The sequence below is a fragment of the Canis lupus genome, chromosome 6 (assembly GCF_048164855.1).
Source record: "Canis lupus baileyi chromosome 6, mCanLup2.hap1, whole genome shotgun sequence".
In the NCBI taxonomy this organism is placed as follows: domain Eukaryota; kingdom Metazoa; phylum Chordata; class Mammalia; order Carnivora; family Canidae; genus Canis; species Canis lupus.
In genome coordinates, this window is record NC_132843.1 from 45,847,085 (window position 1) to 45,860,196 (window position 13,112).

Consider the following 13,112-nt stretch of genomic DNA (forward strand, 5'->3'; position numbering starts at 1 on the left):
GCAGCCACTCTGGAAAACTGTGTGGAGATTCCTCAAAGAGTTAAAAATAGACCTGCCCTACGACCCAGCAATTGCACTGTTGGGCATTTACCCCAAAGATTCAGATGCAATGAAACGCCGGGACAGCTGCACCCCGATGTTTCTAGCAGCAATGTCCACAATAGCCAAACTGTGGAAGGAGCCTCGGTGTCCATGGAAAGATGAATGGATAAAGAAGATGTGGTTTATGTATACAATGGAATATTACTCAGCCATTAGAAACGACAAATACCCACCATTTGCTTCAACGTGGATGGAACTGGAAGGTATTATGCTGAGTGAAGTAAGTCAATCGGAGAAGGACAAACAGTGTATGTTCTCATTCATTTGGGGAATATAAATAATAGTGAAAGGGAATATAAGGGAAGGGAGAAGAAATGTGTGGGAAATATCAGAAAGGGAGACAGAACATAGACTCCTAACTCTGGGAAATGAACTAGGGGTGGTGGAAGGGGAGGAGGGCGGGGGGTGGGGGTGAATGGGTGACGGGCACTGAGGGGGGCACTTGACGGGATGAGCACTGGGTGTTATTCTGTATGTTGGTAAATTGAACACCAATAAAAAATTAATTTATTTTAAAAAATTTATTAAAAAAATCAAATAAAATAAAACAAAGACTGTTATAAGAGACAGGGAAGGAAACATTATATGTTCTCATTCATGTGGGGAATATAAATAATAGTGAAAGGGAATATAAGGGAAGGGAGAAGAAATGTGTGGGAAATATCAGAAAGGGAGACATAACGTAAAGACTGCTAACTCTGGGAAACGAACTAGGGGTGGTAGAAGGGGAGGAGGGCAGGGGGTGGGAGTGATTGGGTGACGGGCACTGGGGGTTATTCTGTATGTTGGCAAATTGAACACCAATAAAAAAAAAAAGGAAAAAAAAAGAGGGAAGGACCCTATATAATATTAAAGGGGACAATCCAACAAGGAGATAAAAATTGTAAATATTTATGAACCCAATATAGGAGCACCCAAAAACATAAAACAGTTAATAACAAACATTAAGGAACTAATCAGTGATATACAATACTAGTAGGGAACTTTAACACCCCACTTGAATCAATGGTTAGGTCTTCCAAACAGAAAACACATAAATAATGGCTTTGAATGGCACAGTGGACCACATGAGTTTAACAGATATGTTGAGAACATTCCATCCTAAAACAGCAGAATATACATTCCTTTCAAGTGCACATGGAACATTCTCCAGGATAGATTACATATTAGCCCAGAAATCAAAGCTCAACAAATTTATGAAGACTGAAATCAAACCATGCACCTTTTCTGACCATGATGCTCTGAAGCTAGAAGGCAACCACACACACACACACACAAAATCTGGGAAGAGCACAAGTACATGGAAGTTAAATAACATGTTAGTGAACAATGAATGGGTCAACTAGGAAATAAAAGAAGAAATAAAAAAGTACACAGAAATGAAAATGAGAACACAACAACCCCAGACCTCTGGGATGCAGCAAAAAGAGTGTTTTTTTTTTTTAATCTTATTTATTTATTTGTGAGAGACACAGAGAGAGAGGCAGAGAGACAGGCAGAGGGAGAAGCAGGCTCCATGCAGGGAGCCCGAAGTGGGACTCAATCCGGGGTCTCCAGGATCACGCCCTGGGCTGAAGGTGGCGCTAAACCGCTGAGCCACCCAGGCTGCTTACAAAAAGAGTTTTAAGTGGGAAGATTATAGTAATACAGGTCTACCTCAAGAAGCAAGAAAAATCTCAAATAACCTAATCTTACACCTAAAGGAACTAGAAGAACAGCAATAAATAAAACCTAAAGCCAGTAGAAGGAAGGAAGTAGTAAAGATTAGAACAGAAATAAATGATATAGAAACTAAAAAAATGATAGAAGAGCTCGATGAAACCAGGTGCTGGTTCTTAGAAAAGATCAACAAAATTGATAGACCTCTAGCCAGAATCATCAATGGGAGAGAAAAAGAAGAGAGAGAGAAAGGTTTCAAAAATCACAAAAGAAAGAGGAGAAATCACAACCAACACCACCTAAATACATTTTTTTTCCTAAATACAAATTTAAGAGAATATTATGAAAAACCAAAATGCCAATGAATTGGACAACCTAGAATAAATGGATAAATACTTAGAAACATATAAAATACCAAAATGGAAACAGGAGGAAACAGAAAATTTGTACAGATCAATAAGCTGCAAAGAAATGAAGTCAGAAAAAAAAAAAGAAAAAAGAAATGAAATCAGTACTCAAAAACTTTTCAAAAACAGAAGTCCAGGAACACATGACAGGTGTTCTACCAAACATTTAAAGAAAAGTTAATATCTATTCTTCTCAAACTGTTCCAAAGGAAAAAAAAAAAAAAAAACAGAAAAGGAAAGCCTCCAAATTCATTCTATGAGGACAGCATTACTCTGATACCAAAACCAGATAAAGAAAGCACAAAAAAGAGAACTACAGGCCAATATCCTTGATAAACACAGATGCAGAAATCCTCAACAAAATACTAGTAAACCAAATCCAATAATACATTAAAAAAAGTATTTACCACAATCAAGTGGGATTTATTCTTGGGTTGAAAGTCTGGTTAAATATTCACAAGTCAATCAATATGATACATCATATCAATTAGAGAAAGGATAAGAACCATATGATCATGAAGAGACACAGAAAAAGCATTTGACAAAGTACAACATCCACTCATGATAAAAACCCTCAAGAAAGTAGATTTAGGGGAACATACCCTCAACAAAGTAAGTTTAGATGGAACATACCCTCAACAAATAAGTTTAGATGGAACATACCTCAACAGAAAAGCCATATATGAAAAACCTTTAGGTAGCATCATCCTTAATGGGAAAAAACTGAGCACTTAACCCCTAAGGTCAGGAACAAAACAAGGATGTTCACTCTCACTTTTATTCAACATAGTACTGGAAGCCACAGCAATCAGACAACAAAAAGACATAAAAAGTATCCAAATCAGTAAGGAAGAAGTAAAACATGCACTATTTGCAGATGACATGATATTATATATATAGAAAAGTTGAAAGACTCCACCAAAAACTGCTAGAAATGATAAACAAATTCAGTCAAGTCACAGGATACAAAATCAATATACAGAAATCAGTTGCATTTCTATACACCAATAATGAAGCAGCAGAAAGAAAATTCAAGAAAACAATCCCATTTATAATTGTACCCAATATAATAAGATAATTAGGAATAAATCTAATCTAAGAGGTGAAAGACCTGTACTCTGAAATAAAACACTGATGAAAGAAATTGAAGATGACACAAAGAAATGGAAAGACATTCCATGCTCATGGTTTGGAAGAACAAATATTGTGAAAATGTCCCTATTACCCAAAGCAATCTACACATGTAACGCCATCCCTATCGAAACATCAACACTTTTCACAAAACTAAAACAAAAATCCTATAATTTGTTTGGATCCACAAAAGATCCCAAGTAGCCAAAGTAATCTTGAAAAAGAAAAGCAAAGGTGGTGGCATTGTAATTCTGGACTGCAAGTTAATATTACAAATCTGTAGTAATCAGAACAGTATGGTACTGGCACAAAAATAGACGCCTCAGTGACTCAGTGGTTGAGCATCTGCCTTTGGCTCGGGTAGTGATCCGGGAGTCCTGGGATCGAGTTCTGCATTGGGTTCCCCACAGGGAGCCTGCTTTTCCCTCTGCCTCTGTCTCTGCTTCTCCCTCTGTCTCTCATGAATAGGTAAATAAAATCTTTAAAAAATAGACATATAGATCAATAGAATAGAATAGAAAACCCAGAAATAAACTCACAATCATATGGTTAATTAATCTTTGACAGAGCAGGAAAGAACATCCAAAGGGAAAAAGACAGTCTTTTCAACAAATGATGTTGGGAAAATTAGTCAGTTACATGTAAAAGAATGAAACTGGACCACTTTCTTACACCATACACAAAAATAAATTCAAAATGGATTAAAAACCTAAATGTGAGGCCTGAAACCATAAAAATCCTAGAAGATTGCACAGGCAGTAACTTCTTTCACATCAACTGTAGCAACTTTTTTCTTTTTAAGATTTTATTTATTTATTCATGAGAAACACAGGGAGAGAGGCAGAGACATAGGCAGAGGGAGAAGCGGACTCCCTGCAGGGAGCCTGATGTAGGACTCGATCCCAGGACCCCGGGATCATGATCTGAGCCAAAGGCAGACGCTCAACCACTGAGCCACCTAGGTGCCCTGTAGCAACCTTTTTGTAGATATGTTTCCTGAAGCAAGGGAAACCAGAAACAAAAAAACAAAACAAAACAAAATAACAACTATTGGGACTACATCAAGATAAAAAAACTCTGCACAATGAAGGAAACAGTGAACAAAGCTAAAAGGCAACCTATGGAATGGGAGAAAATATGTGCAAATGATGTATCTGATAAAAGGCTAGTATCCAAAATATAAAAGGACTTATAAAACTCAACACCCAAAAAACAAATAATCCATTTAGGAAATAGGCAATAGATATGAATAGATATTTTTCTAAAGAAGGCATACAGATGGCCAATAGATACATGATAATATGCTCAACATCACTTATCGTTAGAGAAATGCAAATCAAAACTATGATGAGATTTTATCTCATACCTGGCTAAAATCAACAACACAAGAAACAACAGGTGTTGGTGAATATGTGGAGAAAAAGGAACATTCATGCACTGCTGGTGGGAATGCAAAATGGTGCAGCCACTGTGGAAAGCAGTATGGGGTTTCCTCAAAAAGTTAAAAATAGAAGTACCTTATGATCCAGCAATTTCACTACTGGGTATTTACCCAAAGAATACAAGAACATTAATTCAAAGGGATACATGCACCCCTATGTTTACAGCAGCATTATCTACAATAGCCAAGATATGGAAGCTGCCCCAGTGTCCATGGATTGATGAATGGATAAAAATGTGGTGTGTGTGTGTATGTAAATATTCCATTATATATTATATATCCCATAATAAATTGTTTTCCATTATATATACACATATGTACATATACATATACATATATAAGATATATATATATAATAGAATACTATTCAAGTATAAAAAAGAATGAAATCTTGCCATTTGCAAAGACATGGATGGAGCTGTAGAGTATAATGCTAAACAAAATAATTCTGTCAGAGAAGACAAACGCCACATGATTTCATCCATTTGTGGAATTTAAGAAACAAAACAAAAGAGCAAAGGAGAAAAAAGAGAGAGACAAATCAAGAAACAGTCTCTTAATTATAGAGTACCATCTGATGGTTATCAGAGGGGAGGTGGTCAGGGGAATGGGTGAAATAGGTGATAGGGATTTAAGAGTGCACTTGTGATGAGCACAGGGTGATGTATGGAAGTATTGAATTACTATATTGTACACCCTAAACTAATATAACATTGTATGTTAACTAGCTGGACTTAAAGACTTAAAACAAAACAAACAAAGGAAAAAATGAGGCTGCAGTGGGGGAAGAAGTGTCCAGGGCTGCCAGGAAAAATAGTGGCATCATTAGATGTCTAGAAAAAGATCAAAACTTAAGAAGACAGCAGATTAGCCTGCTAGCCCAGATGACCCAGGACAGAGGGACTGTAGGACAGTGATGTAGGGAGCACAGCACAGAATCTCAGAACTGCGGTGGGTGAGGAGTGGTAGGAAGGACATGATGGCAGAGACCTTCTGGGTCCCAACAGGGAAAGCTCCCATAGCAAAACTAAATTGGAGCACCGGAATCATTATGCCTGAGAGATCTAGAAGTTGTATCTAGCCTAAGAGATCCCCAAAAGCTGAAAGCCAAAAAAAAAAAAAAAAAAAAAAAAAAAAAGCTGAAAGCCTTGACTAAAATACTGATATTTTATGCATAGGAATTTCACTTCCAATAATTTTTCCTAATGGCATATCTGGACTATTGTCCAAATTTGTATATAAGTGGATTTTCATTACCATTTTGTTTATAATAGTAAAAGATTTTAGAAAATTGGTTGTCTCTTATTTTTTCTATATTTTAAATTTTCTAATAAGCCGTGTAACTTTTATAATCATAAATCAAAACTAAAATTAAAAATGCAAATAAAGTAATTGAAAATTACTTGAAAAAGCCTTCCTCAGAGCATTTTATTCCTATTATTATAAAATATTGTTTGTAAGACTTAAGTGAGAGATAAAATTTTTGAAATCTCCCTGATGTACCATTCCTGTTAGTAATCTAGTTTCTTTCCATGCAAGCTTTCAGTTATTGTTGGTCCATGGAAAGAAAAGTCTTATGTCACCTGGGGAAGGTAGTTCCTATCAAACAGGCAGAGGTGCTGGTAGGAACTTGAGGAGAGATTAGAAAGAATAAAGCAAGGGTGAAGAGATCACCTGTGTCCCTGAGAACAGCCTCAGTTCTCAGGAGAGAAATTATAACCTCCCTGAATCTGCGGGCACCATGAGTAGTCCAACTTTGTATAACTAGTACTGAAAACTTAGAGATGCATATATCAGGTGCTCAAAAATGTGTATTATTGAGTGCATGATTAATTAGCTTTGTTTTCATACCTTCATTGGAAACTTTCAAAGTAAGTTAAAAATTTTAGTGCAAATATACTTACAGCTGAAGCAAAGGGTGAAACTTTTCTCCAAAATCAAGTCTCAATGGGCAGCCATATTTTTTCCAATTATATTTTACTCTCTAGAAAAGGAAAAATGCTGTAGTTATTTTCTGTATTTGGCTGATTGATAAAATTATAGTTTTCTTACCAAGTTTTTAGATGTTTGATTCCTCAGATATGACCTATAAAAAAGACATTTTTCATTACTTCTTATTTTCACACTTAAAAATTAAAACCACTACTCTATTTGGGTAAGGAGGTATCACGAAAGTTAAAAAAGTAAATTTAATTTAAAAATACTCTCCAATTGTGTGGAGGTTAAATACACACTTCTAAATAATAATGAATCAAAGAAGAAAGAGAAATTTAAAAAGATTTTGAACTAAATGAAAATGAAAACACAACTTATCAAAACTTGTGAGATGCAGCAAAAGCAGTACCTAGAGGTAAATTTGTAGCAATGAATGTATATACTAAAAAAGATTGATGTTAATAGGAATAAAAGCTAGCTGATTCTAAATTATTGGTACTAATCATATAAAACAGTTCTTATGTTAAAAATATTTCTTACTTTTCAATAACGTAAAAGAAATCATGCTGAAGACAGTCCTTTTTATTAAATCTACAAAAAATAAAACACAATGAAGTTGTAATATTCCTTATGTACTTGCACAAACATTTAATAATTTAACTCATGATTCTCAAACTTGAGACTATCACAGAATCATCACTTACTGAATTAGAATTCTGGGGTTAATGTGTGGTCCTAGCATTTCTTTCTTTTTTTTTTTTTAAAGAAGTATTTATTTATTTTAGAGAAGGAGACAGGAAGAGAGAATGAGTGGGGGTAGGAGCAGATGGAGAGGGAGCATGGAGCCCAACACAGGGCTTGAACTCACAACCCTGAGATCATGACCTGAGCCAAAATCAAGAGTCAAACATTTAACCAACTGAGCCACCCAGGTACACAATGGCCCTAGCATTTCCATGTTAAAAAATAAATGTTTCTGAGGACATCAGAATTTGAAATATATTGATTTATCTGTATTTAATATATGTGAAAAATTCAATGAAAATCTATCAAAATAAAGATAAATTTCTTTGAACCATTTTACTCCTTATAATTTTTAAACACACATTTCTAATTGCTACTGGAAACTGCTGGGCAGGTAAGGAGTTACTTTAAGGATGCACATAATTTCTGGTTAGTGTTTATGCAAACATAAAGCTATCATGATCTATACATTGATAAAGTTTTCATTGAGTTAAATTATTCATTTGACCACTTTGCTGGCTGGTTTCAGTGTAACTCAGAAGGAACCACTACTGTGGCTAATTAGATAGATATTGGAAGTCTGGACCATTTCCCACCCTGAAGTCCAAAATAGACCCCATGAGATGTTCTCCATCATGAAAATCTTTCCTGTCACAGTTACCTTGGACCCTATAGATCTTCTTTTGTGACTGTGAACCTGAGGCCCACCACAACCTGAACTCAAGATATTAGGGCCATTTTTAGGGTTGCAGAACAGTGGGTCATTGATTAAGAGGCCTAGAGTAAGGTTCTGAAATTTGTGTTTTTCTTTTTTTTTTTTTGAAATTTGTGTTTTTCAAACATGCTCTCCAGGTGGGTTTAATGAACAACCAGCTTTGACAGTTGCTATCTGGATCCTCCCAGAAATACACTGATTTAACTGCTTTACATTTCCCTCAAGAAGGAAATCTAGACTCAGTGGTCCTGCTTGTGGTGGTACTGGGAACTAATTTGGTAACATTGCTTAGAGCAGTTGTTTTGAAATTTTAATGCTTATGCTAATCTCCTGGAAATTTAGTTAAAATAGATGTTTTGGCTCAGCAGGTGTGGGATAAAGCCCGAGATCCTTCATTTCTAATCAACCCCCAGCGATGCCAGGGCTGGTCTACAGACCATTCCCTAAGAAGCAAGGATATAGATAATTCCAGAAGCAGGATGCCATGCACCATATAAATCAGTTAGCTTTTGTGTGTCCTGGAAAAGGAGTTATGGTAAATGCAAATTCCTTGCTGAATGAAATGTGAAAGCTTGATTGTCAGCCCAGCAACTGATTATTACAATTTCATATTCAAATGATTATTAGAATGGCAGGTGAGTAGACATTTATTTAGGATGAGAGCAAGTCATTTCATAAATAGGCTCAGATAAGAGTCACTGCTCCGCCGCTCACTCCCACTCCTAACCACAGGAAGGGAGTTGGGGTACATTGCTGTCTGGAGAATGCACTTCACCTGCATTGAAGGGATTGTGCATGCTGACCTTGATTCTCCCCTTATAGGAGAGAGAGAGCTGTGGCAAGTAGATGACAACATCCAGTGTGCTTCACTGTGAACCACAGTAAGATCAATGAAAGTCACACCTTGGGGTTTTTTGGAGGAAGCCCTGGTGGTTCTGTGAGGTTTGCTCTAAAAAAATTTCCCATGAGAAATGGTGCAGAAAATGGAGGCTTCTCTGACATGAGGTAAGCAATTCTCTGACAGAAATGATATTATAATTGGTTTGAATTGGATGGAAAGTAGGTATAAGTGTTTCTGCCTCCCATTTCTCTGGGAATGAGGTGCAGTCCGAAGAGCCAAGAGAGGGAATGGTGATAGATGGAAATGGGATTATTAAAAGGGGAGGTGGAAAAAAATGCTGGCAATAGGGAAAGAGGTTAATCCTTTTTGCCTATTAGTATGATTCAGATGTAAGATTTGACTTGGCAAAAAAGTTCAAACAAATTTGGTTTTGACAAACTGTCAATGCAGTTTTTGGATGCCAATGTCAGTTCAATTTTCAGATTTCATTATGAACAGGTCAGTCATTAGGCTAATAGTACCACCAGTAATTACCATGTAATTCCCCATTTGTTTTAAAATGTAAAGAATAAGACAGGTCCGATGCAAATATACTTGCCCTTTAACAGTAATGAATTTATTAGAATCACAGCCAACAGCTATTTGGAACACCTAAAATGAAGCAATTTAAGTGGTTAGATGAGTGATTCGGATTCACATGATCTAAAATGCTACTACAGCTAAAAGCAATTACATTTTAGATTTGAAATAGTAACCTTTTAAATCTAGAGGTTTGTTATACTCATCTGTGCTGTTTTACTCCTTTCTGATCATGTTTTTTCTTTGTTTTTGCTTTTTGTTGCCCTTATTGCTCACAGAGCCCAGAGGTTATTTCTCTGCTTTTTGACATCAGTATCTTAGAGAACTAAACCAATCTCATCTTTTATCAGCACTTCTACAACCATGATCATCAGCTCTGTTCTTCCAGCTTGTATCTGATTCAGATGCAGCTGAGTAGGTATGCAATAAACTCAAATTTCAATTTTTTAATGAAGAAATTATTAATACAGACATGATTAGCTGTCTTCTCTGACAAACCATATCCAGCTTTATTAATATCTAACTATTAATTTAACTTCTTTTAACCAGAGATCTGGTTCTTCCCGAAGCTGCCTATTTCTATTTCAACCTGGCTCCAGGGCACTTACTGCTGTCTACCCTGCCACCCCATCCCCAGGCTTCCTAAATGGGATCTAGACACTTGCTTTCTGTCTTAAACATGTCATGTATGTTGCATTTTTCTACATGGTAAATCTGGAAAAAGCTCTAATACTCCCCACCCTGGAGAAAGACATGGGGATCAGGAGGGTTGGGATATCCAGACAAGCTTAATGGATTTTAAGAGTTATACCTGCTAAACCCAGACTTTTCAGCCTTCATTTGAAAGGCATGCTCCATAGCAGAAGCTCAGGGATTTTATTGCCTGAACCACCTGATCTTGGTCACAGGACCTGATTTGTTCTGTCAGCAACTCTACCCACAGTCCTTGGTATCCATCATCATGCACCAAATGTTTGTTTTGTTTTCCCACCAAATGTGTTCAGAAGCATGAGCCTGCCCTTCATCTTTACTAAACTATCCATATGACACACTTGGTTGACCAAGGTCCTCAAATCTTTCTGTCAAGACCCACCATCACTTGATCCCTTCTCTTTGGGCACCTAGTTGGCAAAAATCAACAACCATGCCTAGGATTAAAAATCTGAGTTGACCTGCAGGTGAATCTTGAACAGAAGCATGGGTAAAGAATATGAAAAGCATTAATCAGGCTGTTTTCTAGGTTACCCACTACTATGGGGCTGACAATATTCTCAGGACTGGATACCTAATTAGAAAAATCTGACATACAGCCCAAATGAAAACAATGAGTGTACTAGTCTTTTTCTTGTTATACTTACTAATAATTGTTAGTATTAACAATAATCAATATATTTATTAATTTTTTAAAATTATTATTCTCTGAAGTGTGGAGACAGGCAGGACTGCTCTTCACCTAGCTCAGAATCAGACATAGTACATTCCCTCTAACTGGACAGAACAATTGAACTGAGACAGGAATTCTAAAGGCCCTCAACACAGAAATGTTGTCAGATAATGCACTAGAGTGTAGTCACCTCTCTCTGGGAAAATTCTTGCTGGAAGGAATTATTACAGCTTTCTGGGGACTGGCCCACTAGGGTGGCTTCACTGCACTCCACACAAACTACCTGCAGTGGACACAGAGTGGGGCTAGATTTGAGCTGCCTGTGTTTTGGAGTGTGGTGAGAAGGAAAGAGAAGAAACAAACTGGTATTATTAGTTATTTTGAGACAGGCACTGTGCTGGGCACTTTACTTTTTTTTTTTTTTTAACTTAAATTCAATTTGCCAACATATAGAATAACACCCAGTACTCATCACATCGTGTGGCCTCCTTAATGCTGGTCACGCAGTTACCCCATCCCTCCACCCACCTTCCCTCCAGTGACCCTCAGTTTGTTTCCCAGAGTCAGGAGCCTCTCACGATTTGTCTTCCTCTCTAATTTTTCCTCACTCAGTTTCCTCCCCTGCCCTTATGGTCCCTTTCACTATTTCTTATGTTCCATATATAAGGGAAACTATATGATAATTGTCTTTCTCCAATCAACTTATTTCACTTAGCATAATACCCTCCAGTTCCATCCACCTCATTGTAAATGGTAGGCATTCATCCTTTCTGATGACTGAGTAGTATTCCATTGTATATATATATATACCACATCTTCTTTATTCATTCATCTGTCTATACATGGCCAACAGGCACAAGAAAAAGTGCTCCATATCGCATGTCATCAGGGAAATACAAATCAAAACCACAATGGGCACTTTATTTTAATGATCTCATTTAATACTCTCAATGGTAATAGATGTTACATTTCCCTTTTATGGATGAGGCCCTTGAGAGTCAGTGTTTAGTGGCTTGTCCCAGCCAGCAGGTGGCAAAGCTTGGATCCAAACTCAGGTTCCATTAACTTGCTTTTGGAATGCAGGGGGGCTCGGCGGAATGGTGTGGGTGGCATCCCTAAGAGATCTATTGGTTAGACAGGAGAAGGGATGGAGGAAAGCTTCAGGAAGGTGCTTTAGGAAGGCATCTTGTGTGGAACATGCAGCTGATGATGGAAAAGCACAGGCCAGGGCTGGGGAAGAACTGGCCACATTGCTGTTTCTTGCTTTCTGGGCAGGTGAGGTGGGGTAGAAGGCAGGGTAGGCAGACAGGGGAGGGGTTGGTATGCACCTGCTGGCAGTTTCCTGGGGAAGCCATGTATTATCAGCAGTGCTCAAGCTTGGCTCACACTGGCCTCACAGTTCAGGGTTCCCTCCAAATTCATGGAAGCTTGCCCTGGTAGGAACAGCCTCCTTGTGCTGGGATCCTGAAGTGCAGGGACTGTCTATCATGTACCTTTGAATTCTTCTTGTAGGTACTCCTCATTGTTTTATGCTTGGTATACAGTAGGTGCTCAATGTATACTTATTGGTTGTTAGGCTGAGAAGGAATAAAGAGAGAGGGCATCCCTCAGAGTAGAACAGACTCAGGAGAGGTGGTGGCAGTAAAGTATCTGTGTTCAATTTCCTGGCACTTGAGGGTACCTGGACACCCCTTTGCTCTTTCATGGTGCTGTGCTTTTTGTAAATGCATTTTTCTGGAATTCTCTTTCTTTGTATCAGCCTGCTCAACTTCCACTTACTTATCAACAGTCATTTTATGCTTCCCCTACCCCTCCTAGTCAAAATTGCCCACTCTTCTGGGCTGATAACGCTGTATTTCACACTCCCTTATGCTAGCTTTTGTTTGCCCCTAGGGAAGAGGCTGTCTTTTCACCTTTGTAACTTCCATTGCCTAGAATACAGGCTGAAACAAAGAAACACAGTAGGTATGCAATAAACTTTAAATTTCAATTTTTTTGATGAAGAAATGATAAGTGTAGGTATAACTAGCTATCTTCTCTGACAAACCATATCCAATTTTAGTTCCCATTCATTTCAGTTTTCCTTTATACAGTTTTATCTCCAGAAACTAATAATTTTACATTTTTGTATGCATTTATATATCTCACTTTCAATGGTAAACCCAGGGAGGGCA

General features: G+C 37.4%; 1 protein-coding gene and 1 long non-coding RNA gene across 26 annotated transcripts in view; one reads left to right on the plus strand and one right to left on the minus strand.

Moving 5' to 3' along the window:
- LOC140635534 (uncharacterized) overlaps positions 1 to 9,979 on the plus strand; it is a 53,766-nt gene extending 43,787 nt beyond the window's left edge. Inside the window, exons 3-4 of the long non-coding RNA XR_012032846.1 lie at positions 8,957 to 9,139; positions 9,833 to 9,979. This is a non-coding gene — a long non-coding RNA (uncharacterized lncRNA). The remainder of the gene's footprint in view (positions 1 to 8,956; positions 9,140 to 9,832) is intronic.
- Positions 1 to 13,112, minus strand: part of CATSPERE (catsper channel auxiliary subunit epsilon) — a 199,931-nt gene that overhangs the window by 32,879 nt on the left and 153,940 nt on the right. For all 25 annotated transcript variants that reach the window (XM_072830289.1, XM_072830293.1, XM_072830306.1 and 22 more), the window contains 4 exons: positions 9,574 to 9,626; positions 7,216 to 7,266; positions 6,793 to 6,826; positions 6,645 to 6,724 (listed from right to left, as the gene is read on the minus strand). In XM_072830289.1, coding sequence (XP_072686390.1) covers positions 6,645 to 6,724; positions 6,793 to 6,826; positions 7,216 to 7,266; positions 9,574 to 9,626 — 218 coding nt within the window. The remainder of the gene's footprint in view (positions 1 to 6,644; positions 6,725 to 6,792; positions 6,827 to 7,215; positions 7,267 to 9,573; positions 9,627 to 13,112) is intronic.